The sequence below is a fragment of the Gallus gallus genome, chromosome Z (assembly GCF_016699485.2).
Source record: "Gallus gallus isolate bGalGal1 chromosome Z, bGalGal1.mat.broiler.GRCg7b, whole genome shotgun sequence".
In the NCBI taxonomy this organism is placed as follows: Eukaryota; Metazoa; Chordata; class Aves; order Galliformes; family Phasianidae; genus Gallus; species Gallus gallus.
Genome location: NC_052572.1, coordinates 10,005,690 through 10,033,246, shown reverse-complemented (window position 1 = coordinate 10,033,246; position 27,557 = coordinate 10,005,690). Strand labels below are relative to the sequence as shown.

General features: G+C 42.9%; 1 protein-coding gene across 8 annotated transcripts in view; it reads left to right on the top strand.

The window, feature by feature from the left end:
• Positions 1-27,217, top strand: part of PDZD2 (PDZ domain containing 2) — a 194,379-nt gene extending 167,162 nt beyond the window's left edge. For 6 of the 8 annotated variants that reach the window (XM_004937166.4, XM_424994.7, XM_015277499.3 and 3 more), the window contains 12 exons: positions 364-496; positions 3,387-3,468; positions 4,326-4,429; positions 5,178-5,337; positions 6,464-7,254; positions 8,485-8,629; positions 10,455-14,046; positions 14,672-14,789; positions 18,372-18,473; positions 20,345-20,615; positions 22,088-22,222; positions 22,929-27,217. In XM_004937166.4, the coding sequence (XP_004937223.2) occupies positions 364-496; positions 3,387-3,468; positions 4,326-4,429; positions 5,178-5,337; positions 6,464-7,254; positions 8,485-8,629; positions 10,455-14,046; positions 14,672-14,789; positions 18,372-18,473; positions 20,345-20,615; positions 22,088-22,222; positions 22,929-23,095 (5,800 nt within the window). In that variant the 3' untranslated portion in view covers positions 23,096-27,217. The remainder of the gene's footprint in view (positions 1-363; positions 497-3,386; positions 3,469-4,325; positions 4,430-5,177; positions 5,338-6,463; positions 7,255-8,484; positions 8,630-10,454; positions 14,047-14,671; positions 14,790-18,371; positions 18,474-20,344; positions 20,616-22,087; positions 22,223-22,928) is intronic. The other 2 variants (XM_046905544.1, XM_004937164.4) reach the window with 2 other exon arrangements.
• The last annotated feature ends 340 nt before the right edge of the window (positions 27,218-27,557 follow it).

The following is a 27,557-nucleotide window of genomic DNA, read 5'->3' as shown; positions in this document are numbered from 1 at the left end:
TTCAGTATGATGGGAAGGAACAGCCCATCTGAATCTAATTTTTCCTCTTCTGTGCCCAAAGTGTCTGAATGCAGAAGTGGAATTGAAATTTGCTTTCACCCTCGTCCGAACGCAGCCAATTTTCTCTGTTGATTTAATAGGGTTTGTAGCACTAGCAGTAAGTGCAGAAGGGATCACTGGACCTGCCTTGCAAAGTCAACAGGACTTAAAGCATTCACGTCACTGAGAGCAAGAGCGAGGCCAGCTCTTTTTGCAAATCTTTTCCAGATACTTGTATCTCCGAAAAAGTTTGGCCACCAGTCAAAAGCACAAACGTTTTTGTAAAAGGCGGATGTGATTAACTGGCTTTATGTCTCTCTGCAGTCGGGGTGATCAGATCCTGGAGGCAGATTCGGTCAGCCTGCGTCACGCGGCACTGAGCGAAGCCTACGCCATTCTGAGCGAGTGCGGTCCAGGGCCAGTCAGCCTTATCATTAGTCGGCATCCCAACCCAAAGGTAGGGGGAAAACGTGTTAGCACATCATCTGCTGCTGCAATTTGTCTCTTGCTGCCAGGAAAGTGGCAAGCGAGGAGTGTTGGATTGTTCTTTCTATGACATATATTGTGCAAGAAGTCAGGCTGAAGGATTGTGGTGATGCCTTCCAGTTCTGTGAGTTGCAGCAATGCTAGACTGCCCCTGCTGCTTTTCTCCTCTTCACACAGTGGTTGGATGCAGTTTTCCTGGAGCCACTTGAGCTGAAGTGCTTCCATCTTTCTTCATATTTGTGTCAGCGTAAATGTGGCACAAATCCTCTTCCTCCTTATTTTGCATTTAGTCCGTCTGAGTGTCTGAGAGTGGAATATAATTTAGGGACAGGAATATAATTACCAACAGATTGAATTGATTAACTGTAATAGGGTAATAGGAATATTGCTTTTGAAAGAGTAAAGTCTGCCCAAACATCAAAGTTTTCCTTCAGGAATTAAAAAATGAGAATCTGGAATGTTCTGCTACTGTGAAATCTGTGCAGGGCAATTTGAAAATAAGCCTGGGTTTACAAAGTGAGTGATTATTTTCAATCAATTTTTTAAAATTGATGATAGAAGATAAAGCCCTTTTAGCCAAACTATAAGGAATAACAACTTCTTTTATTTCAGTATTTCAAAGAATTTCATGAATGTACAAAACCTTCCTGTTCAAACAGGACTGAAGCTGTAAAAATATTTGCATTAGTGTGTCCAGAGTGCTCTGACTTTTGAACTTGTAACTGAAAATAGAGGCCCTAGTAAATCCATAGCTAGGAGAACTGAGGTTTCTGACTTCATAATTAATTGTGTATTTTCGGCTAAATTAAATATACAAACAGTAGACAAATAGAGTCACACTGCCCAGACTTTATTGCCACGAGGCTTTGTGATGCTAAAAAGAAAGAGACCTTGGTTCTGCTAGTTAAAGGTAAGCAGCAAGGGGTAAGATTTGGGCTTGTAGCCTAAGATAACAGTATTTCCGAGGAGTCTGTATGCTGTGCTGAGCCAGCACGATGATTCTGTTTGATTGCATTATTAAGGCATATAGACTTTTCAGAGTCTTTAAGTAGCACGTAATAAGAACTCATGGAGCAAAACCAACCCTTCATCTCACTGTGGTGGTGGCTCGAAAGCCGATGAGTGACCCAACCAGGTTATCTGCTGAGATGAACTGAGTTAGGCTAATTGCTCGCCACTACTCAGTAACAGAGGGAAACTATTAAGTGGATCCTCTTACAGTTTTTCATAAGTGACATTTGAAATAACAACAAATCCTTTGCCAAGAATCGCTAAGTAAAGTCAGAAGTTGAGCTGGAGGGTCCCTGAAGTGTTTCCACCGCAGGCAATTATGAATCCGCAATCCTTTATAGTTGGATCTCTGAAGGAGTGTCTGTATGGGCACCCACATTTATCCCATATCACTGTCATTCTTTCTCTGACAGCCCTGGGGGATCCACGGGAGCATTTGTCTGTTGTTGGTTTGTTTTTTCTTTCGTTGTTGTTGTAGTTTTATTATTTTTAATGTATTTATTTATTAGTTATAATACGCCAACCTGTGAATGGTAGTTAAGAATTTGCTTGTCCTGCTCCATAGACGGAGTTTGATTTGCCTGCGGTGTGGAGAATGCTAAAGAATCAAACTTGGCGGCGCTTGCAGAAGTGTGGATTTTTGTTTAGCTTTAAACAAATGCTGCCATCTGCTCAGCACCTGGCTTTGTTCTGCATCTTGTACCCAGTGGTTTATGGAAAGGTCCTGGAGCACATTCTCAGGGTTTGGTCCATGTCCTGCATGGACCCCCTGTGCCCCAGAAGCCCCGAGACTTTTGGTTTGCTGCTAGGGTCATGCCACAATCTGAAAACAGATGTATTTCTACAAAGGCTCTTGTTGTTTTAGACATTTTTATACTTAATCTCTCATTTTATGGCACAAGAGGTCCACAGTGCATTTAGTTGCTGAATATATTCACTTCGGTGTTCTCATGTACATCCAAGAGAAACACCACAAAATTTTCTTTGTTCTTATTATTCTGAGTAAATGTGGCGTTTAAACTATGTTTAAACTGCTGAGTTTGCTTAGGAGTATTTCAAATCTTCCTGGTTCAGAAAGATTCAAGTTTCTCATCTCTCTTTATGAGGAATCTTAACTCATGTAAAGCAGTGTGTACAGAAATTGCTTCTGACAGAATTAACTTGCTTTCTGCTTTTAAATACATTCTCCTGCAAACTAGGCATTCCTGTTACAAAATTATATGGAATTTGACAGTAATAATTAAGTGCATGGCAATGATTCAGGAGAAAATCAGCTAATATATCTAATATGGTAAACCAGTATTTATTCCTAACCCAGAATAACATTTATTACTGATAACAGATTAGGTTTCCTTTTTTTTTGAAAAGCAAAGAGAAATTAAAATTAGAACAACAGCCAATATCTTGGGAGGTCTGGTATTCTTCCGGTAGGGTAAGTATAGAATATCTTCTGTTGCTGATGTATGCTTGTACAGAGCAGCCTTTGTTTATATTAAAGTAGTATTTTCTCAATAGATCAATATACAGGATTTAATTGAGTTAAAATTGTACAGTAATGGCTTTATTTGACTTCTTTCAGTCCAACAAAGTTTTGTTTATTTGTGCAACATGGTGCTTGGACATTACCTTCATAAAACTGGCTGGCTTCTGCCTCCTAATTTCTGAAGGATGGTTGGATGGATCCAATCTGAATCAGGGGACTGAGATGTAGGAGCTCACAACTAGGTCTTCTTAATTCTGGCCTTAAAAGTAGTATGTCGTAAGTGAGTCCTGTTTGTAGTGGTAAGTGGTCAGACTTTCATATTCATTTATTTTACCCGGTTTGATCTCTGTCTTCCACTTGACTTTAGGTTTCAGAGCAGGAGATGGATGAAGCAATCGCACGAACTACTCACCGAGAGAGTAAGGACACGGGCTCCTCTCATGTCTCAGGTAGCAGCCTGTTTCCTCCTAAATATTTATCCTTTTCCAGATGTGGGAATGTTTAAGGACATGCTCTTTGGTTCATCAACATCCTTAATGTTTTGAGAGCCCTCAAAACAGCTGACCAGTTCTGAGGACACAATCGCCAAAATCTTAGCACAGACATCCAGTTCAAGTGGATCACATCTATGGATCACATTGCTTACTTTGGGTTTCATGAGGCTGCCATAGTCTGAAAGCAGAGATGGTTGGTCTGTCCTCTCTTCATGATCAGTTTGGAGAATATCCCAGCAGGGGACTCCACCTGTGTACACTTATCCACGTAGAGGGCAAAGCAACGTTCTTAGGTTCACGTCAAGATACATTCTCAGCTGTTTGTTTGACTGTTTTTTGTTGGTTTTATTGTTATTATTCTTACACAAAAGCTAGTACTTCCTAAAATGTTACAGATTGAAAGCAAGTTCTTGGCAATGGCAGAAGGACCATCAAGGTGATTTTCAGACAGAAATGTTAGATTTGTGATTATCCTTGTATCTTTGTCAGCCAAGACCCTTTCTGCAATAGATCTGCCAAGTGACTGCTAATTTGTCTTCTGTGGTTGCAGGGGGGGGAGACCATCTCCTGCACATCCTGTGCTCATAGCTCTGCCCTGGGCCTGGTGGGTGTAATGTGTTTTTGTGGTAATATTTCACCTGATCTGAGGGGGAGCCCATGAAACGTTAAATAGATCTTGTTTTATGAAGGCAGTTCAGATAATAAGTGGGATTAAGCACAGCTGCTGGTCTCAGGCGGTGAATGAAGGGGGTTGTTTGGATATACGGACCGCTACTTTAGCTTTTGACAACTAACTAAGCTGCGTTCAACAGGCGCTGTGCAAAAAACCCCATCTCCCGGTATGAAGACCAAACAAGGAGAGACATCATCTCCCCTCAGCTGGACGATGAAACGCTTCCTGGAGCCAGCAAGCCGGGTAAAGGATCAGATACAATACAAGCAGGCTGTTTCAAGTGCTGAAGCTGCGGTTGATCAGGGTGATCAAAACGAAACCTCTGCACTCCTTCAGGAGCTCCATGGAAGTGTTTGTTTCTTATGCCATGTGTTTAAATTCTGATGCTAGCTCTGCAAACACCTGCTGGTGTGATCATAGCCTTCAGGAGCAGTGTGCAGAGTGTGGCAAAGAAAGCTGTGGATTCCCACCTCCTGTCACCTCAAAGGCACTCTTGCTTTGCAGGAAGCTCCTGCTGACACAGGGACGAGTTAGCAGAGGGACCCGAGCCTGTGTGCAGGAGGTTAAGTGCTTAGTCTCCCTCCATAGCCATTACCATAGAGAAGTCTCAGTTGCTTTTTTGGGGAAAGATAAAGAAGCCATACATCAGTGACCAGAAGTACAAACCAAGCCCTTCTATAAGTGAAGAAGGTGAATAAAGGAATTACAGAAGAGAATAGTTTCATCCCTTGTTTGTATATTGAGTGTCTGCAGATCAGTGAGATTTGGAATCCCTTTCATTATGCAGGCCAAAAAGATGTTGTCATGATGCATTTCAGCCACTGAAGTTTGACAGTTTGGTCCTCAATATCCTGGCAATTCCCTGTTTTTTTAAATTGCCCTTTAAGTTCCTTTGCTGACAAGGGTGATGTGAGTTGAAACTGTGGTGTGTGCTCATAGGGAAGGGCTTTAAGCATTGACGGAGATAAGTCACCAGCCTTGCCTTTTTCAGCAGGGCTCCGTCAGTTCCGAGGCAGAGCTTTCCCAGTACTTCTCGCATGATGGCACGAGCCACATCCCATTCTCTGATGCTGTAACTGGCTCCTGTGATGAAGAACAGCTCCGTCAGAAGAACAGAAGCGGCTTGCTGGATGACAGCTCTCTTCTTCCTGGTAACTTGAATAAGCCACGGAAATGCCCGATCATTTGGTTAATGGGGGGAGAGTCACTGAGCGCTGATTTGCTTTACAGAAGAGCTGTGGTGATTCCTGTGCTGATAGGAAATGCCTGGCAGCATAGTGCAAACCAGTGCTCATCGCATGAAATTCTGGAAGATGGAAGGGGTTTACAGCAGTGCTCATAAATGCCTGTTTCCATGGCAGTTTGTCCAAATAGCTGCTCTGAGAATGTCTTCATTTGATTGGGCTGGCCAAATCTAGATTGACTACGCTGCAGGGATTTTTTTCAGATGGCTTATGATCATCTGATTGATTACATTTAAATGGAAGTCTTCTTTGCAACCTTAAATACACAACTTCAAAATGTCATGTGTAGCAGTGTAAAAACAATTGAATGTTCCAGTTGACACTAGATTTTTTGCACATTATCTTCCTTATCGTAGTAATTGACTGGAAGAATCTTTCGTTTCCTTACTGACATGCACCTGATTTCAGATTCAAAGGATATTATATTTATTTTCCCTTTCCTGTGCTTGTCAAGTAATCTCTTTGTCTTCTGCTTATTTTTCTCCAGACATTTATTATTTCATGCTCAAAAATCATTTTTATGTTCGGGCAACTTTCTGCAAAGTAAGATGCAGTTCTTTCTAAAAAGGTTATGAAAAGGATTCTCAGGCCAATTAGTCTTTAATTTAATACTGATGGCCATGTGCTTCTGTTTTTGTTCAAGAAAACATTTCTCACTCACTGTAAACTGATAAAAGCAGCATCCTAGATGTAAGCAAGATGTGAAAGAAATGTTTGATGTAAAGTACACATGATTATGCGCATCTCTTTCTTCTTTGGGTTATAGCCATAATTTAGAAATACACTGAAAATAAAACCAGATTTGGCATGCACCCATTTCAGAAATTACTCATAAATTCTGAAGCTGTCTGCCATTGCTCTTATTGTGTGTTGCAGTTGGAGGGAGGACATGAAAAAACTGCTTTTGCTGTCTGAGGAGAGGCTGAACTTCTTCTCTGGAAACATCCATGTGTCCTCTGCTGCAGTTCTGTGCTTGGTATTAAAAATCACTGATAAATACAATTAAAATAAAACTTTTTTTTTTTCTTCCTAGCTGCTAGAGAAGCAGGATTGGCAAAAGCAAATGGTCTGTCTTCTTCAACCAGTGGGAGATCATCCTGTCTTCACAATAAGCACGTGGAGTCTGTCCGACCTGGCATCCTCAGTGACAGCCCCAAATCTGCCCGCAGCCCCTTTCATCGGCAGAGAAGGGTTGTTTTCTATGATGGTGATGCCAGTGATGATGATGAAAGTTCCCACTTGCAAAGAAGCCAGAGGGCCAAAAGCCAGGAGGATGCTGGCATTGTCATTACAACCTCATCAGTAGAAGCTGATGATGAGATCCAGGACAGCAACTCAGCTAGACATATTGGCACAGAAACATCTTCCCCTGTCTTCAGCAGCTCCGTGGAGTCTGTAGACAGCACGCCAGAGCAAATAGACTCTCCTTTCTTCCCCATCATAGCATTTGACTACTCAAGTGTGCCTGAAGTTCGTCTCAGCAGCCTAAGTTTGAGGGAACTCCGGGAGGCACAGCTCGAATCTAAGAGATCACCGAGACTGGAGCACAGGGCAGTCACAAGAGTGAAAAGCATGATGAGCACTGAGTGCCGAAGTCTTCAGAGGCAGAGGACAGAGGAGCATGGCTCTTACAACAAGCCTGTTGCGAGGATGCTCCCTCACAGCAAGAAGTGTGAAGCACCTGATGGGGCTGGGCAGTGCCAGGGTGAAATCGTCACTCTGGTTCGCAATGAGCACGAGTCGTTCGGCCTGGATTTGGAAATCCAGGCTATGCCCTTAAAGGTTGTTGTCACAGGGCTACGTCCAGGTGGAGCAGCAGAAAGGGTAGCTATTTATTTTGCATTGCCTTGTTGTGATTTCCTTTTGCTTTGCAGGGATTATCATTCTTAAGCTAGTGAACTGTGAACTAGAGAAAAAGTGCAAGGGAGGCGTTGCTTCTGCTGGGCAAAAGTCCTCATGCCATGTGGTTCTGAAATGCCTGTTCAATGAAATATTTCATTCAGAAGTGCATTCTGGCTGGTTCAGAACTGAGAAAGTCAAGAGGCAGATACTCCGAGATGGACTCATCCACATTCCAGAGTTACAGTTTGATGAAGCTCTACTTTGTTTTCTTACATTTTATCAGAGGCAGGAACAAGATAAGTAAATACTGGTGATAAAGACGCTTTTTAAGACAGAAGCCATGTTGCAGTCTGGAATGTGTGTTTTAAAATCCTCCCTGGTATTTTATCAGCATACATCCCCGTATTATAGAAACCATGCTGGCCGGATCTGCCAAGTACCATAGTAGTACCAGTAACATGTTGCTTTTCTGCATCTCTTACTTGCACACGTTTTCTGGGTACTGGCTTCATGCTGGACATGCAACTGCTGACTTTAGATACAATAGCATAGACAGAGGAAAAATTATGTTATGGTGTACGGGGTTCAGTGTTGCATTTTTAATTTATTTAAAGGCCACTGTGTTAACAAGGCATGCATCTCAGCAGTTCACATTGGGCCGTAAGAGTTTGGGATTTGGGTTCTGTTCCTGCCTCTTTTTCTGACACATTACACTGTGATGAGAAACATACCTGCTTTTTTTACTTTAGAAGCTCATTCTCTGTCCAGTTTAGTAATCTAGGAGAGTCTAATTAGTCTAAGAGATTTTGACCAGGGATCAAATCCTGATTTGATTTGTAATCCTGTAATCACTTAATTCCTACATGAAGAGTAAAAAATGGTAGACAGTATTCCAGTCTTGAAGAAACAAGATCCAATCCAGACCAGTCCATTTAAATGAAAGGGACTGTGTCTCCGTCCTGTTACTCATCTCTCAGAGGACCCAGCAGCTCTTTTGATCTTCCTGGTTCAGGTTGGTCGTCAGTTCCTCTCCTGGCAAAGGCACAGCCTGCTCTTTATTTATGTGTTGGCAAACTGACTGCAGTGGTACCTGTGCTCTGTGGTGATGTGAAATAGGGAATGTTGCTTGTAAGCCATAAATTGCTTCCCTGCAATCTTTTCCCCTATGGCAAAGGCATATTTATAATTTCCTTTGTTCTGTCATTGCATCAGGGATCAATGGGCAAGATGACTGTAGGAGATGAGATTACCACCATCAACAGTATCCCGGTCAGTAAGATGACTTATGAGGAAATCTGCTTGCTTATGCAGTGTCTTCCTACATCTGTAACCCTGGAGATCCAGAAAGCAGCATCGGGTGAGAAGAGAGTAGTTTTGCTTTTGTACCATTTATTATGAGTACCAGTCTGTGCTTCTGCTTTCCTTCTTTCCACATTAATTCAGATTAAAAGCCCCTCATCACCAGACCAGGCTTCAAGGTATTCCCTGGTGCCATGATGAGGGGAGGAAACCTACATCTGTGTTAAATGCTCAGAGCTCCCATTTACAGTATGTCCCTCCTGTTGACATTTGCTGAGGTCTGAGTCATTTTGTAAATACCTGGAGCTAACATAGCAGCAGCCCGGTACTGACAGCCCATTTTTCTACCGTGTCTTTTCAGGAAGTACATTGACCCTTTATAATTGCATCTGTCTCTTTTAAGAGCTGAACAGTAAGCAGTGTTTTTGGGAATGGACAGCTAGATGATAGGATGCTTTTTTGTGTCGTGAAACCCAGGATAACCAGAATCTTATCAAAATGCTTATTGGCATGCATCTTATAAAAAGTTTTCTGGTTTGAATTGAAACACTTGATACCTCTTTAGTTTCTGCTCAGGGTTGATTTATGCTCCTGCAGCAATGTATGCTTCCCCACAGACTGTACAAATTTCATGGTGTGGAAGTGAATGTTTGAAAAAGAAAAGCATACTTTTCAAATTCAGGAAGAACATAATATTCTGCTTCATTCTAGCTTATGATCTTCGTGTACCTATTAATACCCGTGAGCCCAAATTGCTTCCAAATGCTTCAATTCCAGTTTTTCTTTAAGGAATTCCTGGTTTGGCAGAGTGTTCTTTTCATGTTTCCTTATTGCTCTGCCCTTTGGGGTAGGGACATACTGTTACTTCTTTATCAGGGAACACTTCTGCTTTCCTTTTGCTCTGCCTGTCTGGCAGAGAAGAGAATGTCTTCCCTCTGTCAACTCCAGGATGAGCTTGGAGCTTTACTAACACAAGTACATAAGATAAGCAGTGTGGACAGTCCTGCAGACTCATTCAAGGATTGAGTCAAGAGGGACATGCAGCTGTGTTTGAATGAGCAGGAAAGGATGCTGACTGTGTGAATGCATTCTCCATGCACTTTCTGAGCCTCATCTGGTAGTAACCAGTCTTGGGAAGACAGCTTAGATGTGGGAGGGGTGTCCCAGAAGCAATGCAGGGAGGTGCAAGGAAATACTGGGGGTGAACTTGTGAAAATTAAGGAACTGGGGCAATGGGTGGTACATATTAAAGTGCAGCAGTGATGGTGTGTTGCCCAGGAGTGGGTAAAGCATATATTGTAAGCGAGGAAAGACCTGTGCCAAAAGTCTCTCAAAGCCAATGTGCTTAATGCGTGTGCAACATCACCCATGCGTGTCACATTAAGCACCTGCAGGAGAGTCAGGAGGATCAGAGTGAAGGTGTTCACGCACTGCTTGTCACTGTTACCTGCTCATCTTTGGTTGCTATGGCAGGGCTTTGTATACTCTGTGCAATCAATTGGAGGTGTTTTCAATCAAACAAGCAGTGAGAAACAGCACTGCTCAGCCTGACTTACTGCACACTGACACTGTAGTAGCTGGCTGCTTGACTGTTTAAATCTCAAAGATGAGAGTTAAACAGATTGTGACTGCTCAGCCTGGATGGGAGGGTTCTTCCTTCCTACATGCTACTCAAATATGCAGGGTTATGATAAATTGGAGTTGTTGCAAACATGATTGCAGGAGAGGAGGAGTACAAGGATAAAGGAAAATATCTAGTCTGAGTACATGGGTGTCTGTTTTTATAATAAAATGTGGTGTTTTTGATATCACTTCCTACATCTGATAGAATTTCGCTTTTTTTTTTTTTTAATTATTCTTATTTCTTTTAAATCATGATGCAGCTGTCAGCAGATTTACAAACCTCATCCTGTCTCCAGCAGTAGACACTCAAAATCAAGCTGATGTCAGCAGCATTCTCTCAACTGAGGAAGAACTGAATGCTGGGAAGCAAGAAGGAGCAAGTTTGCAAAATGCTGGTGGCAGCTGTGCAGGAGAGAGAATGACACTGCCACCTGATGCCGTGACCAAAGATGTGCAGAGAGGTACCACAAAGAGCAGCCGTGCGGAGGATTGCATGCCTGTCACCGATATTGATGACTTGCTCAACCAAATGGGTGCTCCTGAGAGCAGGGCTTCGCGCACCCCATCGCGAGCAGAGAGCCCCTTCCGAGATGAGTCCACCACGATGTGCTGCTGTGGGACTGATGAAGGCTGCCCTGGTTCTGAGCCACGTCAGGTGAAGGAAGAGCTGCTGGAGAAGGCTACGAATTGCGCAGCAAATGCACAAGGGGTTTTGGGGCTGTCTGTGTTGGACTCTATTAACACAGGCAAACTTTTTACTGTGAATAAAAACTCTTTAAATAACTATTCTAGGAATTTTAGCAGTTTAAGTGAGGATGAGTTGCCTGCACCGAGCTGTCCAGAGGGTAAGAGAAGTGACACGTTTCCTAAGTCTATGTATGGGGCTGCAGAAGATTCTCACTCAGATGCAGAGTCTGTCACAGAAACATTTGATAGTGCCAGTGATGTGCTGCTTGGGCCCTGTGCTGCTGCTAATGCCCCAGCAGTCTGTACTGTATTGGAGTCAGATGATGAGCAAATTGAGATTTGTTGCATGAACGATGAGCTGCAAAAGCCTTCTCAGGAGCAGCATCTCACATCTGTGACAAGCTCATCCTCTCTGGCACCACCACATCACTATGGTGGCAAAGTTTTGCAAACTGAGGACTGTGCAATGTGTGGGTCACTGGAGTCAAGCATCAGCAAACTGGGCTTGGAAGATTGCAGTGGTCCCAGTTCGTGTCCCTCCCAGTGTTCAGAAGTCTCCTCTGCTTCCCTGTGTACTCCTTCCTCAATCTTTCTGCCAGAAAAAAACATCGTAAAGAATTCAGTTGATGTCCCTGAAGTTTACACGTTCCATAACAGTGGTGCCTTAAGTGCAGAAGAACAAGTGGGTCTGGGGATCAGTAATGGACACATGAAATGCTGTGAATCTGATGAAGAGAAAGGGTCTCTGCACTGCAAAAAGATAAGCTTTTGCTCTGCTAGAAATGTCAGTGACTTGGAGAACAACTTGCCTGAGAAAGAAGGATGTCATGACGAACAGAGATCCAAATCTGAAAGTGAAACAGTGGTAGATGACTGTAATCATGCTGTTACCTATTGCTTAGCAAAGAAAGAAACCAACATTTTGTCCAGCTTGTCTAAAACAGACAGTAATCATGTGAATGCAACATCAGCAAGAGCAATATCACTCAGGTCTCCCTTTCCCTCCAGATCTAAAGATCCAAAGGCTAATACAACTCATGACTTGCCAGGGAAAAATGAGAAAGCTAACTCTGTGACTTCAGGAAGGACTTCAAATGGAAAAGTCCAAAGCTCGGGCACAAATCACTGCAAAGAAGCCGCAGTACCGCACAGCCCATCTTCACAGAAAAAATCTTGTCAGGAGTCTAAGGGAATAGCACAAAAAAGTATAATGGAAACCCTTTTAAATAACCAGAAGGCCAAAGGAGGACCAAAGCTAAAAGGTTTCACTATCAAAAGCAAAGTAAAGGCAAGTTCAGATTCTTCCAGTGTTAATCTTACCAAAGTCAGTGGGGCAGATCAGAAAAGGACTTCTATTTCTCCACAGCTGTCTCCTAAACTTTTGGGGAAGAAAGCACTGTTGCCCCGTAACTCACCTACAAATCTAGATCTGAGCAAAAGCATTTCAACAGCCTCAAAGACTCTGAAATCCGAGCTGGAAAATAAACCATCTCTGGTCATTTCTGAAGATTCACTTCTGCCTGCCCTGAACGGCACCAGCAGCCCAACAGCATGTGGTGGAATGAAATGTGGTGGCTGTGAGCAGCTAACAGATCTGCAGCAGGCTTGGGGAAAGCCAAAAGAAAAGCAAGCTTCCGTGCAGCCTGCAGTGTGTCAGGTTAGGAGTGTTAAGGTGGATGATTTCAGAGCAAGAGACAGTCAATCCAAAGTTGCTTCATCCCCTCAAGGGACAACAAAAGTTGAATATATGAAAGGTAGAACTGAGAATTCTGGAGTGAACCTGAACACAATGAAGAGCATCTATAGTGCAGATGACATTAGGCAGTTAGATTTGCAAAATGTTGGAGCATCTGCTGGAGGTTCTTCTTCATTGAGGTCTCCTGCAGTTCAGCTGGAGCAGCAAGAAGGGCAGGAAATTCAGCGCAGTTTCATTGAGGTGAAGCTTTCCTCCTCCTCCTCCTCTTCCTCCTCCTCCTCCTCTTCCTCATCTTCTGCCTCTTCCTCACCAGCGCCATTTTTGCAGCTGCCATTGCTGGAGAAAAATGAAGAGGTGAACACAGAGATGTATCAACTGACTGAAGAGATGGGGACCACAGAGTATATCTCAAAAGTGGATATTGCCAGAGACAGAAATCTCTGTGGCTTGTCAAAACCTGTGACAAGGACGTACTCGATGCCAGCCCAGTTATCAGGTCACTTGAGGGAGAACTGCCACGCTGTGGAGCTTCATCCTGCACAAGGTCCCCAGGGCCATGCTGCAGACAAAACATGTCCCCAGGCAGTGACGGGTCCGTTACAGATGGTGCATCTCAGCCTGCCAAATGGCCAGAGTGGGAAGGAGCAGGTATACAGCTCCAAAAGCTCCCAGAGGATTCATGACACATCCCCCTCCGCCAGCGACGTTACTTACCCTGCCACTGACAAACTGAGGAGTTTCAGGAGGAATTACTACTACTACGAGCTGAACTGGCCACACGAACCTACCTCATCCTTTTCTGTCAAACAAAGGATCAAATCCTTTGAAAACCTGGCTAATTTTGACCGACCCATCGTGAAGGCCATCGATATCCACTCGGCCACGCGGTCCCAACTTGGCAGGAGGTCGTGCAGTGGGATGGCCGCTTCATCCAGCCCCGCTGACACACCACGGGCTCTGCGGCGCAGCTTGAGCTCCTATGGCGGCACACCAAGCCCAGCCGACACCGTGGCCAAGTTGCCCATAAGCACAGAGCCAACACGTGCAGTTGAGGGTGTCATGAAGGAAGGAAAGCCCCAGAGGAGTGAGGAGGGCAGCACTGGGGCAGATCAGCCCCCTTTTCCTTCCATGGTCTCGCAGGTGCGGCGCAGCCGAGTTCTGGGCCGGCTGCCTCTGTCCCGCTCCAGGCTGCGGGAGCTGCGGGCGCTCAGCATGCCTGACCTGGACAAGCTATGTGGTGAGGGCTTCTCAGGGCCGCCCCAGCCCGCCTGTTTCAAAACAGAGCTGGAAATCACTCCCCGGAGATCCCTTGTCTTGCCAAGCCAAGGCAGCCCTACGAAGGCAGGGGGGACTGGCAGTGGCAGCCCTCGGGACAGCAGTTCGGGGACACCGGGGTCGGCCTCAGATGACGACGCACCCCATGGTGGCTCTCCAGATGTGGAGCATCTGGGAAACAGCTGGTCCCTCAGGTCAGTGTTTGCTATTTCCATGAGCCATCTTTTCTGCAGCATTTCATTTCATTCCTGCAAGCCTCTCCTGACAAAAGCGCATTTCAGCTTTGACCCCGACACCAATTCCTTTACTCTTTCTTGCTCTGTTGCAGTTCAGAGCTGCTGCAGTGCTGTTTGGTTGCAGCCGCACTTCAGTATGGGATGCAATGCTTTATCCTGGCAGGGTTGAGCTCATTTCATGTGACCCTTCTAGCTGTTCTTTTGGTTGTTATTTGGCACGTTGTGATGCAGCAGTCACTACCTCCTGCCCACCCTGTAGGGATGATAAACAAGTTCGTTGTCCACCCTCGAAAGTATGCAGACTTCAGAAATAGCTTTCTGACTGGTTTTGTTAATGTCTGTTGCTAAAATCATTGGGAAAACAGATGGAAAGTCGAGGGGGAACTGATTTTCAGAGTTGTTGTAAATTGTCTTCTTTCTGTGTTCTCATTCTCCCAGCACACACCATTTCTTACCCATGCCCAAGATTTCTGCTTGCTGTCGAGCTGCCCTTTTGTTGCTTACCATAATGTGAATTTTACTATTTACTTGAAACATATCTACACAGTCTAGAAATACACTTTTTTTTTTCTCTCCTTTCTAGTCTGGATCAGCTGCTCATCTCAAACCTGGACCAGCAAAAATTGCAGTCTGTTTTGTCAGCTCTGGTACCAAAATGTGACATTGCTTCTATGCTCCAAGAAGTCAAAGCACAAGTGAAGGTAATAACCAGAAGATGAAACTAAACTATTGGGAGTATTTTTAGGGGTTTTGTTAATTGCAGATAAAAATCCCTTACAGAGTTCCTCCAGTCATCCTGCAGTCGGTTATGGTTGATGATAGTTTTACTGCTGCTGGTTTTTGAATGCTTACTATAAACCCTTAATATATTTTAGTGGGTTCTGGATAAAAAAGGGATCTTGTTTGTCCAGTGTGAAAGCAGTTAAGAACCACAATAAGACCATTTTAAGTGAGGAAGAATGGCTCCAGTCATTGTTAAAGCTGAGAACCTCCTTGGTTTGCCAATAATTGCACATCAGAATTTAACTTTCCACCAGACATCATGGCCAGATCCACTTTACCCACCACACAGGGGAAACTGTGTTCCCCTCTGGGAGCAAACACTTTTTTTTAGAGGCCAGGATAACAGAAACTGATGGCTTAAAGTGCCAGAAAGCATCTGATGGAGGACTTGTAAGAGACCACTGTGCACGTTTTGCTCTTTTCTGTGGAAACGTATTGCACCAAGGTAACCTTCTTCATTATTCAGATGTATGAAGAAGGCCTCTGAAGTGAAATGTTTGCCAGGATGTCCTTTTCCCTCTTTGCAGTGTGTGTGTTTTTGGGATATGTCCACATCCTTTTTGAATCAGAGCTGAAGTTGATAAAATAATGACAGCACTAGAGGGAAAAATGCCATCTGGTCTGCATAACTGCTGGCTGAGCTGCATTTGGAGTATTTCTCAGTCTTAACTCACAGAGTATAGAATGGACTGAGGGAAAGAGGACCCCCCCAAAATACCCAGTTTTACCTCCTTTCAAGGACAGCGTAACTAAAGCTTGCTTTGTGAGCCAATACAGTTTGATAGGTTTACTGAAGAATTTAGGATTGGATTGTACTTCTGGGCGAAACTAATTAAGTGTTCTTTAAAGTATTTTATATGGAGTATTGGAGACATTATTTATTTATGCCACTTCTCAAAATATGAGAACTCAAATATTTATAAAACTAAATGCTTTTTGGAATGCACTCCTTGTCTGCATAGTTTCTTATCCATATTTAAGCTCAGTATGGCACACGTGCTGGAAAATGTTATGCTAGTCAAATGGTGGGTTTAATTGTACAATAGGACAATTCTTCCTACTTATGCAATTGCTGAAAAATGAGGTGGACTGTCTGATTCAGAAGGAGCTTCTCCAGGAAGAATTTATCATTATCTTTTCCTCTGAACAGTTCTGAATTCACTCCCGGTGTTCAGTAAATGTTTATAATATATATTTCAAAAATCAGATCTTTTAATCTGATCATCTGATGAACAGGCTAAATGGAGAGGCTAAAGATTTGGGTTCTATGTGACATTGCTCATTTCTTCTGTAACTCTGGGCAAATTCCTTAGAAATTCTGAGACAGTAACTTGCCTGCAGACTGCAGGGAGCTCCTTTGTGTTGGCTCACCTGTCAGATGTCTGATAGTACTGATTGTTGTATTGACTCTTCTCAAAGCCCCGCACATCACTCTAGCTTTTTTGCTTCCACTATGTGGCCAAGTAAAGGAATAGGCTGGTGTGTATGCCCAATTTTACACAATCTTTGTGGGGACTCACTTAAGGGCTGAAAAAGGAGGAAAGGCACGTTTGGGAATGGGAAACCGGGGCTCAGTTAGTCTTGCTGGCTGTCCTGGGACATGTGGTCATCACACAACCCTGTAGCATTTCTATAAGTGTAAGCAGATTAAGTTACAGTATAGAATAGGAATAGAGTAGAATAGTTTTAGTTGGAAGGGACCCACAGAGACTGAGTTCCAACTGTCAGACCACTACTTAAAACATATAATTTAAGGGCATTATCCAAATGCTGCTTATACACAGGCAAGCACGGGACATCAACCACCTCTCTAGGAAGCAGGTTTCAGTATGTGACCACCCTCACGATAAAGCAGTTTTTCCTAATATACACTTTGAACCTCCCCTGGAGCAGCTTTGTTGCCCTCCTCTGCATGCTCTCAAGCATCTTGACATCCTTTTTAAACTGTGGAGCCCAGAACTACACCCAGTATTCCAGGCAAAGACACACCATTGTGGGGGAGGGAAAGGGTAGGAAAAAACATGACCTCTTAAACAAAAATGCTTTAGTACTTAATGGTCAAAGATAAAATTGTTTGTTACCCTCAGAGCACTTTGTTGAAGGAGGCTACATTAGATATTTGACTCACTGTTATATCCAGGCTAATGTAAAGCTGTTCTTGTTTGAGTATGGGTGAGGAAGGTCTTGACAGCTATGAAAGATCGTGGATTAATGTGTTCATCCCTGACTGCTCCTCTCTTCCCATGCCCTCATGGATCAGTGGTGTGAAGCAGGGTGACATCAATTTCTACTGTGCTTTGCAGGAATGCTTCTAATGCAGAAAGTCTTCCTTGACCATTATTTGGCAAAGCAGGCACACAGAGGCCAAGAATTCATATTGTTTCACCAAGCAGCAGAAATAATCTGTGATTCCCTGTGCTTTCTGCACTGAAATTAAAGGCAAGCGCTGAGTTAAAACGTTGGATTTAGTGAGTTGAATCTGTCATTTAATGCTAAATAGATTAAGAAGTTTGTTTCTAATGATGTGCCATTAATTTTAGTGTTGGCAGCTTCTGGAAATGTTTAATGTTGGATAGGTTCCCAGGAAAAAGATGAGAGTCCTGCTTTCCACTCCCTGCTTCTGGTGCTCTGCCCCACAAGCAGTTACTGTCCTCTTCTCCATCAGATCTCCCTTCTATTGCAAAATGGAGCATCTGTAACAGTGTCTGTTTTTGTCCTAATAACCATTCAGAAAATGGCACCAGACTTGCTGACAGAACTGCTACTCTCTCATTGCAAAATCTGAGTTTTGGCAGCAGCTCATCACTTCAAAGAAATCAACTTCACACCTTCATGCTGATCTGGAGCCAAGTTCAACCCTGGTGCAGCCCACTGCCAGTCCCGTTCCTGTGCTGTATGCTCCTTTTCACTACAGCACAGCTTAGTCCTGTTTGGGTCACTGATGGACTCGTTACTTCCATCTGAAAGGTGAAATAGCTGTCTCATTGAACCTTCCCAAGCTGCAATTTGTAATCATTGCCCCTTGCAAGATTGCCCAGCACTGTTGAGAAGAGGTTGATGCAGCTGCCATAGCTACCTTTCAAGAGAAAGGAAAAATAGGATAACAGAAGTATTAGTAATAATAGAAAATAGAGTGTTTGATCCTGAAAGATGTATGGGAAGTATCCAGCTGTACTGCAAAACATCCAGCAAAACAACGTTGATTGTGAAAGCTAGCTGTCCAAAGTGTAATACCCTTCCACTACCCTAATTTTGACTTTGCATTCTAGCCTTGGACTGACTGAAGGAATCTCTGCCATCACCTGAGTTTTCGTACAGAGCTGTAGCAGAAATATAAATATATTTAATGTCTCAGTTTGAATTTCTTGAGTTGATTTTTTTTTCACCTGCCATAATCTGAGAGTACTGGAAGTTTGTGATTTGTGCAGGAACTTGGTCTTGATCTTTGCTTTTGTTTTTCTCTTTGTTCCCTTACCACTCTGTCCCCATTTTCCTGCCAGAGCAAAGAAGATGCATACTTTGTAGTCCTGAGCAAAGAAGAAGGAGCTGGCCTGGGATTTAGTGTTGCTGGAGGAATAGATCTGGAACAGAAATCAGTCACAGTAAGTGATGACTGCAAGTCATCTTTTTGCAAAGCTCGCTCTAAAGCATGCTGGTGATTAGATCAAGTGCTCATTTATCAAGACTCACTGCAAGCCTTAACACAGTGTCTCTCAGAGGCAGCTGCGTGCTGTCTGCCATTGAAATCGAAGGGAGTGTCTGGGTACCGTAATTTTCATTACTGGAGATGGATGCCAATTATGTTTTCAGTCTTTGAAAGTGTAACTGCTATCTTACTGGGTAGTCTGAATCTGAATGCATATAAGTAAAATTTCGCATGCATGCAGGCTTTTAGAAGAAATCTTTATTTCCAGCCTTTGAAAGGAAATTCTGTGTAGCAAAATTGTTGAAGTTTTTGGCAAATCCTGAGAGTGGCAGTTTCAGACCTGAGCAGACATTCTGGATTTCACTTCACTGTTTTGTTTTACTCTTAGCAAAAACTGTTGGATGTCAGTAAGTGAGGGTTGGTTTTTTTTTCCTTTTTTTTTTTTTTTTTTTTATTTAAAAGAGCATCTTATACAGCATTATGAACCAAGAATGCTGTGTGACATTGAGCAACTTTTAAGCAAAAGATGTTAAAAAGTTGAAATACTGACAAGGCTCCACTTCTCTGGCTACCAAGATTGTCTTCCCTGTTTCTGGGTGCTGAGCTGCTTAGATAGGCTGTTCTGCCCACACTTGGGTGCAGAAATTGAAAAGCCTAATGAGCTTCGAAGTACCTGAGGAGTCTGGGCACGTGTGGGAAGGCAGCAGATGCTTTGGGCATGACCTCCATATTCCACTTAACACCTGCATTTGAATATCTGCAGTTGTCATTGAAGCAGTGATTCTAGCTCTGGATGCTTACTTGGGCTGGCTGGAAAACTATCTTCCTAACCCTGGTTGCAGCAGGTGCCTCCCTCAGCAGGGCCCTGCAACAGGAGGGAGTAGGAGTCAAAAGGCTTCTGACTCTTGCTGCTGTTTTGGATAAAGCAGAGAAATTCCTAGAGAACATGCCATGCAGAATTGAGTCCACAAATGTGCTGCCTTGAGCCTTTGTCCAGTGGGCCTAGAACTGTATTGCATGGGAAATGGTGCTCTGGCTGATAAATTACAGTGCTTGGTAGGCAAGTCTTTAAATAACGAGTCGTGACTGTTGTAGTCAGTCCCTTTCTGTCAATGGCACCCATATAAATCTCAGCTGCACTCACTGGAGTTTATTCTTTTTTAATCCACTCTGAATAAAGTATTTTATGTCCTCTAGAAAAGATGTGTTTTGAGCCATTAAATCGTCCTCTTGCATCCACTCACATGGTACTTGTTCAGACAAATAAAGAGGAGCAATTAAATATTGTATAGCAGCAGTAAGTCAGAGCCTTTTTGTGCACAGATGCTGTGCATCACTGTAGAGGCTGTTTGAAAACTGCTTTGGATTCCAGTCACTGGGAATTTGGGGAGTGGGTATAACACAGTACAGTGCTATTCTTGGTGAGTTTGCTGCGATGTGGATGTCAAGATAACCTGTGAATCATTCAAAATTAGTGTTAGATTGAAATCATTTGAAGTGTATTATTTGAAGATACTGTTCATTGAAGGCATTTGAGAAAGTCAATGAAAGCACATAAGTGCTCTGTGACACTACGTTCCCTAGCTGGTTTTGGTTGTCTTTGGCATAGAACTGACTGTGCAGTAGTAGCATGCATTCCACCCCATCCCAAACAGTTCTTGTCTGGTCACGTAGGCTTCATATTTGAAGCTGATGATAAGAGCAAGTGTTGTGTGCCTGATACCCAGGCAGTGGGCAGCGGCTGTGAACTTTGATAGTAGGGGTCTCTATGTTCACTACGTGTGCTTACGAGCTGAATGTGTCCCTGAGGTAAAATTTTTCTTGCAGGTCCACAGAGTGTTTTCCAAGGGAGTGGCATCCCAAGAAGGGACTATCCAGCGAGGAGATCTTGTTCTGTCAATCAATGGCAAGTCTCTTGCAAACTCGGTCCATGGCGATGTCCTGAATGCACTCCATCAGGCGAGACTGCACAAGTATGCGGTCATTGTCATCCAGAAGGAAAAAGACAAAGCAAACAATTCCTCCAGACTTGAGATATCAGCTACTGGCAGAAAATGTGTGGGGTCTGGAAAGGATGTTTCCATGGAAATAGGAACAGGTATGATCTTTGTCCAAGAGTACTTGGAAGGATTCCTTTGCAGAGCATACTGAAGGGGAAAATGTCCATGTGTTCCAGATTAAAAGAGTCTGTGCCTTATGTAATTGAAGGGAGCAAATGAAATTACTTTTAAATTTTATTTGCTCTCTTTGGAGCCCAAATACAATTTTTTTTTTGTTGGTGTTCTTTTATTTTTGTTTGAAATATCATAACTAGACAGAAACTTAGGAGGATATGTAGGACCTAATTGAGTTCCACTTACAGTTAGTGACAGTAGTAATCGCTGCTTGGGGACAAGGCAACAATTCTGTGCACTTGAGAGATCCATTCAAAGTACCCCAAATTTTTGCAGAATTAAGGCACACAACCTTTGTACTGTCTGAGCGTATGCCGCTGCCTCAGGAGTACAGGGCTGACCTGCTCCCATCCCATGGCAGTGCACTGGATGGGGTGGGCAGTGGTTACTGCTGACAGCCCCAGTGATGCAGCTTCCCCTGCCCCCCTGGGCAGTAGCAGGCACACAGCTCAGAGCACCCCGAAGGCAGAAAAGGAGCTGCTTCTCGCCTATTTTGAACCCACTGGACATGGGCTTTAGAGGATCTTTTTGTTGGCTTTTGTGTTGGCTTTTTTTTTTTTTTCTCTAGCAGTAAGTGGTGTGCCGGCGCTAGGTGGCAACGTTCTCTCACAAACAGTGTTGGATTATTAAGACTGTCTCTCCGTCCTATGAGACAGGGCTCATCTCCAGATGTTTCAGATAACATTTGGAGTTGTTTGAGGTAACCATAACAATCATTTGTGATGCTGCAGGCTGAAGAATTTTTACATTCACACAGGGCAAAGAGGGTCCTGTTTTCCAAACCTGTGGACTTGTTTCCTTCTAAGCAAAATCATAATTTATGTCAACTACAGCATTACTGCATTCTGAAAGCATCTAAGATGTAGGAAGCAGCATACACCTATTGATAGTTACGATTACTTCCATAGATGTGAGACCAGAAACAAGTTTTCACACTAGTGAGTGCATACAAACTCTCTCTTAGGAGGATGGAACATATTTCTTTTACATGCAATGTCCTATTTAGTGCTGTTATTTAAAAAGGTGCAACTCCTTGGATAATGAATGGGAAACAAAAGAAAATGTTCTCCATAGTACTTGCACAATTTTTTTTTTCCAATTCTTTTGTTGACATTTAAAATCTTTGTTTAGTTCATCTTCGATTTTACCCACATGAATGCCTTGATGGATTTTTGTTGCCCATGCAAAATGAAAATCTCTGTGCACATAATGCATGTTGTGCTGTCAGTCCTTCGCTGATACACATGATACACTTCTGAGAAGCAAGGTGACAACATGTTGTTGTTTCACTATGGACTGAACTCTGAATGGCTTTGTCACTGCAGCGAAAACAAACCCAACCAAACCCAACCTGCAGTTTACCGTTAAATGCATAACAGGATGTATTCTGTTGCAGATCCAAACCTGGACATGAATGATGTCATCTGTGTTGAATTATTGAAAACCTCTGCTGGCTTGGGCTTCAGCCTCGACGGTGGAAAAGCTTCTATTGCTGGAGACAGGCCCTTGCTTGTAAAAAGAATATTTAAAGGTACTGCAAACATGAAAAAACATCAGATCTTAACCCAGTTTTCCTTTTTTCTTATTTATTTATTTTTTAAACAAGCGTGTTTCTTGTGTCCTCTGATGATAACCACTTAGTAACCAAAGCAGTCATTAGAAAAAAAATACTCTTGAGAATGTCTGGAGATCACATCTGCTACTAAGTGCTTGTTCAGCAATCTGATTTACTTATTATGACGCAGTTGCTTCCTAGACTTGTCTGCTATTGTAAGCATTAAATTACAGCAGCATTATTGTACGTAATGGTTTGAGAAGTTCAAACCTAATGAAGCTGAGGGCGTTCAGCATTTGTACAGGGTTAATTTCCAGTGATGCATTCTTTCATCAAGTTAAAAAAATGAAAGTGGTGTTTCCTGAATTGTTTATCAATTTCCATGCATGTGCTTGTTTTTTCTTCTTTCAAAATTGATTCTGAGAGGGAAGGACACGTTTAATTTTCAAGGTCTTAACATATATCTGTAGATACAATCCTTTTTCTCTCCCTGCTTGATCATGGTCAGCGTTGCAAGTTGAACTATCGTTATAGAAAACTTACTGATAGATTGCAAGAGCTGAGCTGAGCTTAAGTGACATGTATGGAAATTACCACTGCTAGAAGAACAGCTTAGTCGCCGTTTGTCACAGTGGAAAGCAATTTTTTATTTACGTTGACTTTGTTCCTGTTTTGCTTGTAGGTGGTGCCGCAGAGCAAGCTGGAAACATAGAATCTGGAGATGAGATTCTTGCTGTTAGTGGAAAATCATTACTTGGCCTCATGCATTACGACGCCTGGAACATTATTAAATCTGTGCCGGAGGGCCCTGTTCAGCTACTCATCAGGAAACACAGAACTTCAGTATGATGGAAGTGCTACATCTAATCACACTTGCTAAGACAAAACATTTAAAACTGGCTAGAAGCTGTCTTTGTTTCTAATGCCACAGAAGTGTCTTAATGCTTTACAAAGAGGTGCTAAGAGCCTTGGAGAACCACTGAGCAAGAGTGTGATGAACGTCTAAAATCTCGCCTGGTTATCAAGAATGAAGGAAACCAAACACTAGAGACATCTTTTTTGTATGTGGCAGTTTTAGTGGAACTTCAAGACCTTTACTGAGTTTGGTTTAAAGTATTTTGTCTGAGATAAATAACGTTGTGCCTGTCCCTCATATTTTTGGTATCTGCAGAGCATTGGGAGTACAACTTGTCAATTGCCATCCTGTTGACAAGGATGAGTACTTAGACTGTACTGTATCGCTTAGCTATAATCTGACTTCAGGACACTTACTTAGGGTCTGGTCCTTATTTGTTATAATAAGAGAATGTCTGGAACAATCTCACTCTATTCTTCTAAGTGCAGTTTTGCTTAAAGTGCATGACAAAAGAGACGTATAATTTTTGCACAACTTTTATGCCTAAAGTGAGCATTTTATTGCAAAGGTGAAGAATCCTCCAAAAACTGATGAATCAACTCAGCGTCTACCACAACTGAATCTGCCTTTAGGGGCAACTTGTATACAAAAGCACTTGGCAATAATGCAGCAGAAATCTGTGAGCAAGAAGATCAAGTCCAAATATTAGGCGACTGTCTACCAAGGTGTAGGCTGAGTTGTTAGTTTTGGGGAGTGATAAAAATTGGGGATTGAATTTTCAAATTTAGGCTTCTAACATTAGACACCTTTAAATACACATATATTTTTAAAAGAAGGGCAGTTTCCAAGTGCTGAGCACTTGCAGATCCCACAGACTTCAGCGATCGCTAAGTACGTCTGAAAGCCAGGCTGCTTTTATTTGGCTGCAAGAGGCTGAAGGTTGCCCAGCTTGAAATACTCAAGCTGGAAAATGGTGGTCTAAGGATGTGGATTTTAACAGATTAAATCTGAACTGGCCATATTTATGGTGGCTATTAATTGTTTTTTTTTTTTTTTTAATTATTTTTTTTTCCTTTCCTGTCCAGTATTTATTTTTTCTTGTGTGGGAGTGGGTGAGTATGTGTGTGCAAAGCGTAAGTGCTTCTGGCTGCATCAGGAATGGGCTGATGCTGAGGGTTTTGGATAGTGAGACTGAAAACTATTCGCATGGGTGGGAGAAGCCGTGCTGTAGATAGAGAAAACTGTAAGGGCTGCAGTGCTACAGGTGCTCCAGTTGGGATTTTCTCACCTCAGCTCCTAGTAGAGGTATCGGTAGCGGGCCATGCTGCTGAGTGTTATTTATAGTCTGTTCTATGGGGAGGAGAATGTATGAGTGCGAGAGATTAGACTGTGCTATTTCTCTTCCTATGTCTGGGATGGCTAAACAACATAAAAGAGATAGAGGAGGAAATGGGCCAGCGTCCTTATCAGCTGAGAACAAGTTGTTTGTTCCAGAGTGCTCAGGTTGTTTGTCGCGTTGGGCTGCAGCCCCGCTCGTAGCCAACAAGCCCAGGGTGAGGAGCTCTCAGCCTGGAGCCGGTCCAAATCTGAAGTGCTGCCCTGCTGTTGCAGTAAGGCAAGACACTGTGTAGCTGTTATAAGAAGGCCCGGGCTCCTCACTTGGCTGTACCCCAAGATCATGCTATCGTTTACTTTGTTTATGTCTGTATTCACAGTGCTTGGCTCAGTTGCTTCCAGGATGGTGGACCCTTGGTTTGGTTCATTCCTGTGGCAGCTGCGTTAGTCAGCAACTCTTGATAGGCAGAATAAAATTGAGTTCTGTGGGGCAGCCAGAGACCAAGTGAGCAGGAAGGCTGTGCAATGCTTGCCTATAAACAAACATATTTAAATCTCTTTCGGTGACATGTATTAGCACAAGAATCTAGGAAGAGATGCAACTTTCGGTTACGTGAAAGGCAATACTGTCCATAGTCCTACAGCTGCTTTGCCTGCAGGATTTCTGTGGAACGCATTCAGGGTCAGTGAGGTGGATTTGAGTCTCCTGTGACCCCAGAGCTCAGCCCCTCTGCCGGGACCACTTCTCACCTTTGGTCCCATCCTTGTAGGGGAGGATTTGGGAGGGCACGGCGCTTGGGGTCAGCCCCAAACTGGGGCAGCAGGCCTGGGATAAAAGAGGTCAGCTTTGTGTCTTCCCTGAAAAATCAGGGAGAAGACATTTGGCAGCGAAGATTAAATGGGTAGGCCTTGTTCAGGAGTGACCAAAATCTGATTGTAAAAGCGTGTATAGTAGATACGTAAAATGCATGTGGAATTTAATGCAGCGTAGTAAATATGTACCTGTATATGTATAACACGTTCAAGTGCAGTACTTTTTGCTACTTTAATGTGCTAAATCACAAATAAGTTTTAGGAAACGATGGGGATATTTTTTAGTTGAAAATCTTTGAGGTCACAGTGCCAGGAGGACATATGGCACTCTCCCAGTCCACTGTGAGCTCAAAGATGAAATCTTCATTTTGTAAAGCAAACTTAATTTGAGATGTCTTAAAATGATACGTGGTGAATATTTTCAGACGCTTACTTGCAGATACTGTTCTTTGTGAGTGATTTAGAAGGCTTTTGATTTTCAGTAGTTGAATACTGTTTAGTATTTTATTTTACATGCATGTAGATATGTGTTGGATGAATAACAGCGAGGAGAGGTGGGGAGTTCTGTGTGTAATTCAGTAGTGGGGATAATTTAAAGATAGGTTTAACATTTTAAGTCTGATACTTAATATGGGTAGAATTATTTACTTCTCTAATAACTTCGCAGCAAGAAAAAGAATAGTATTTAACCCTCGTTGTTTCTGTTCCTGAAAAAACTGTTTTTTTGTGTGTGTGAAGGAACAGGAAACACTTTGACCAGTGCTCCTGGTGTTGATGTGGTTACAGTGGCATTTCCTGATGTTTCTGTTAGGGTGACACTCTCCATGAAAGCCCCAGGATTTACAGAATGTTGACCTGATCTGTTACAGAAAGGATGGATGAAGCAAAGAGATGCAGCGTACCACTGGTTGTGCATCTGGAAAGGTAGCTTACTTTTCTGAGAGCCTGGTCACAGCAGAACGGCACAGGAAGTTGTGTTAATTCATCAGTATTCAGTAAGTTCAACAGGCATTCCGACCTCGCTGTTTGCATGTCAGACCCACGGTGATTCTTTGCCACACTGAAGGGCTGACCAAGCTCTAGGAGAGCAGTGACTCCCCAAAGACTCACAGCTGCATTTTCGTAGACCAAAAATCAGGATGAAATTATGCAGTTGGTCCACTGCTTTTCACCGGGGACCTGAAGGCGTGCCAGATAAGGTGGATTTGCTTCTAGATAGAGGTCTGGTGGGAGGATTTGCTGCTTCCTAGGCTTGGAGCACATGTTGGATATGAGAATAGGCTCTGGTGTGGTACAGCAGTGGCATCTTCTGCAGGCTTTTGTACGTGGGAGCTCTTCCCATCTTCTTTGGGGACTACATCTGTATTTAAAAACAAAAAACAAAACAACAACAACAACAAAACCACCACAAAACAAAGAAACTGTGAGGTTAGGCCTACATTAGAGAGGGAACAATATCTGATCATTTTCTTGCTTAAAAAAGTAATTGAGAGCAGATAAGTGTTAAGAAACTGTTGAGTGATTCGGGTTTTCTGTTGACCCTCGCTTAAAATTAACCCTTATGAATGTTCTGCAGTGGTTCTTGTGAAGATCTAAAGGAACCATTCCCAGGTGGGAATGTTTACCTGCTTCTACATTTAGGGTATGTAAATGTACATGTGGAAATATCGATGAGAAGTAGGCTAGATCATGTGAGAAATAGGGATCCCACTCTAGGTTAGGTTTCGTGTATTAGGCTGACACACTTCTTGTATGATACTGTATATTTACACCTTTATTTATATGAATAAAACTTCTTCTAATGAAAACTGTTTTAAATGCCTTGTATATTACAAACAGCGAGTGCAATAACATGAAATAGATTGTACATTTTCCAATTTGCTGTGTCTGTTATGTAAATCTGTGTCGCCATAAACTGTTTTGTTCGGGTTTTTTAGTGATTTTGAAAATAAATGGTATCCTTAGTACTCCTCTGGATACTTATTTCTGTCACACGGAGGTCTGGCTGGTCCATGGCTGTAGCTGCCATTGCAGAGAGGAGGCTGTACTGGGGACAGAGGCCATGCAGTAATGCTGTTAAGATACGTGTCTAAGCCAGAAATGAAATACTGCACTCCAAGAACAGTCATTCAGAGTAAGCAGGATAAAAGCATTTAAGAAACGTTAAAAGTTGCCTGGGACCTGCACTGGTGTCTCAGAAGGTGTGGTGTTTCTGGTTTTGTTTTTGTTTTCTCCTTGCTCCTTTGCAAGGAGAATGAAAATAGCAAAGTGGAAACGAGTTTTCATTATGAGCAGCAATTTCTCGGC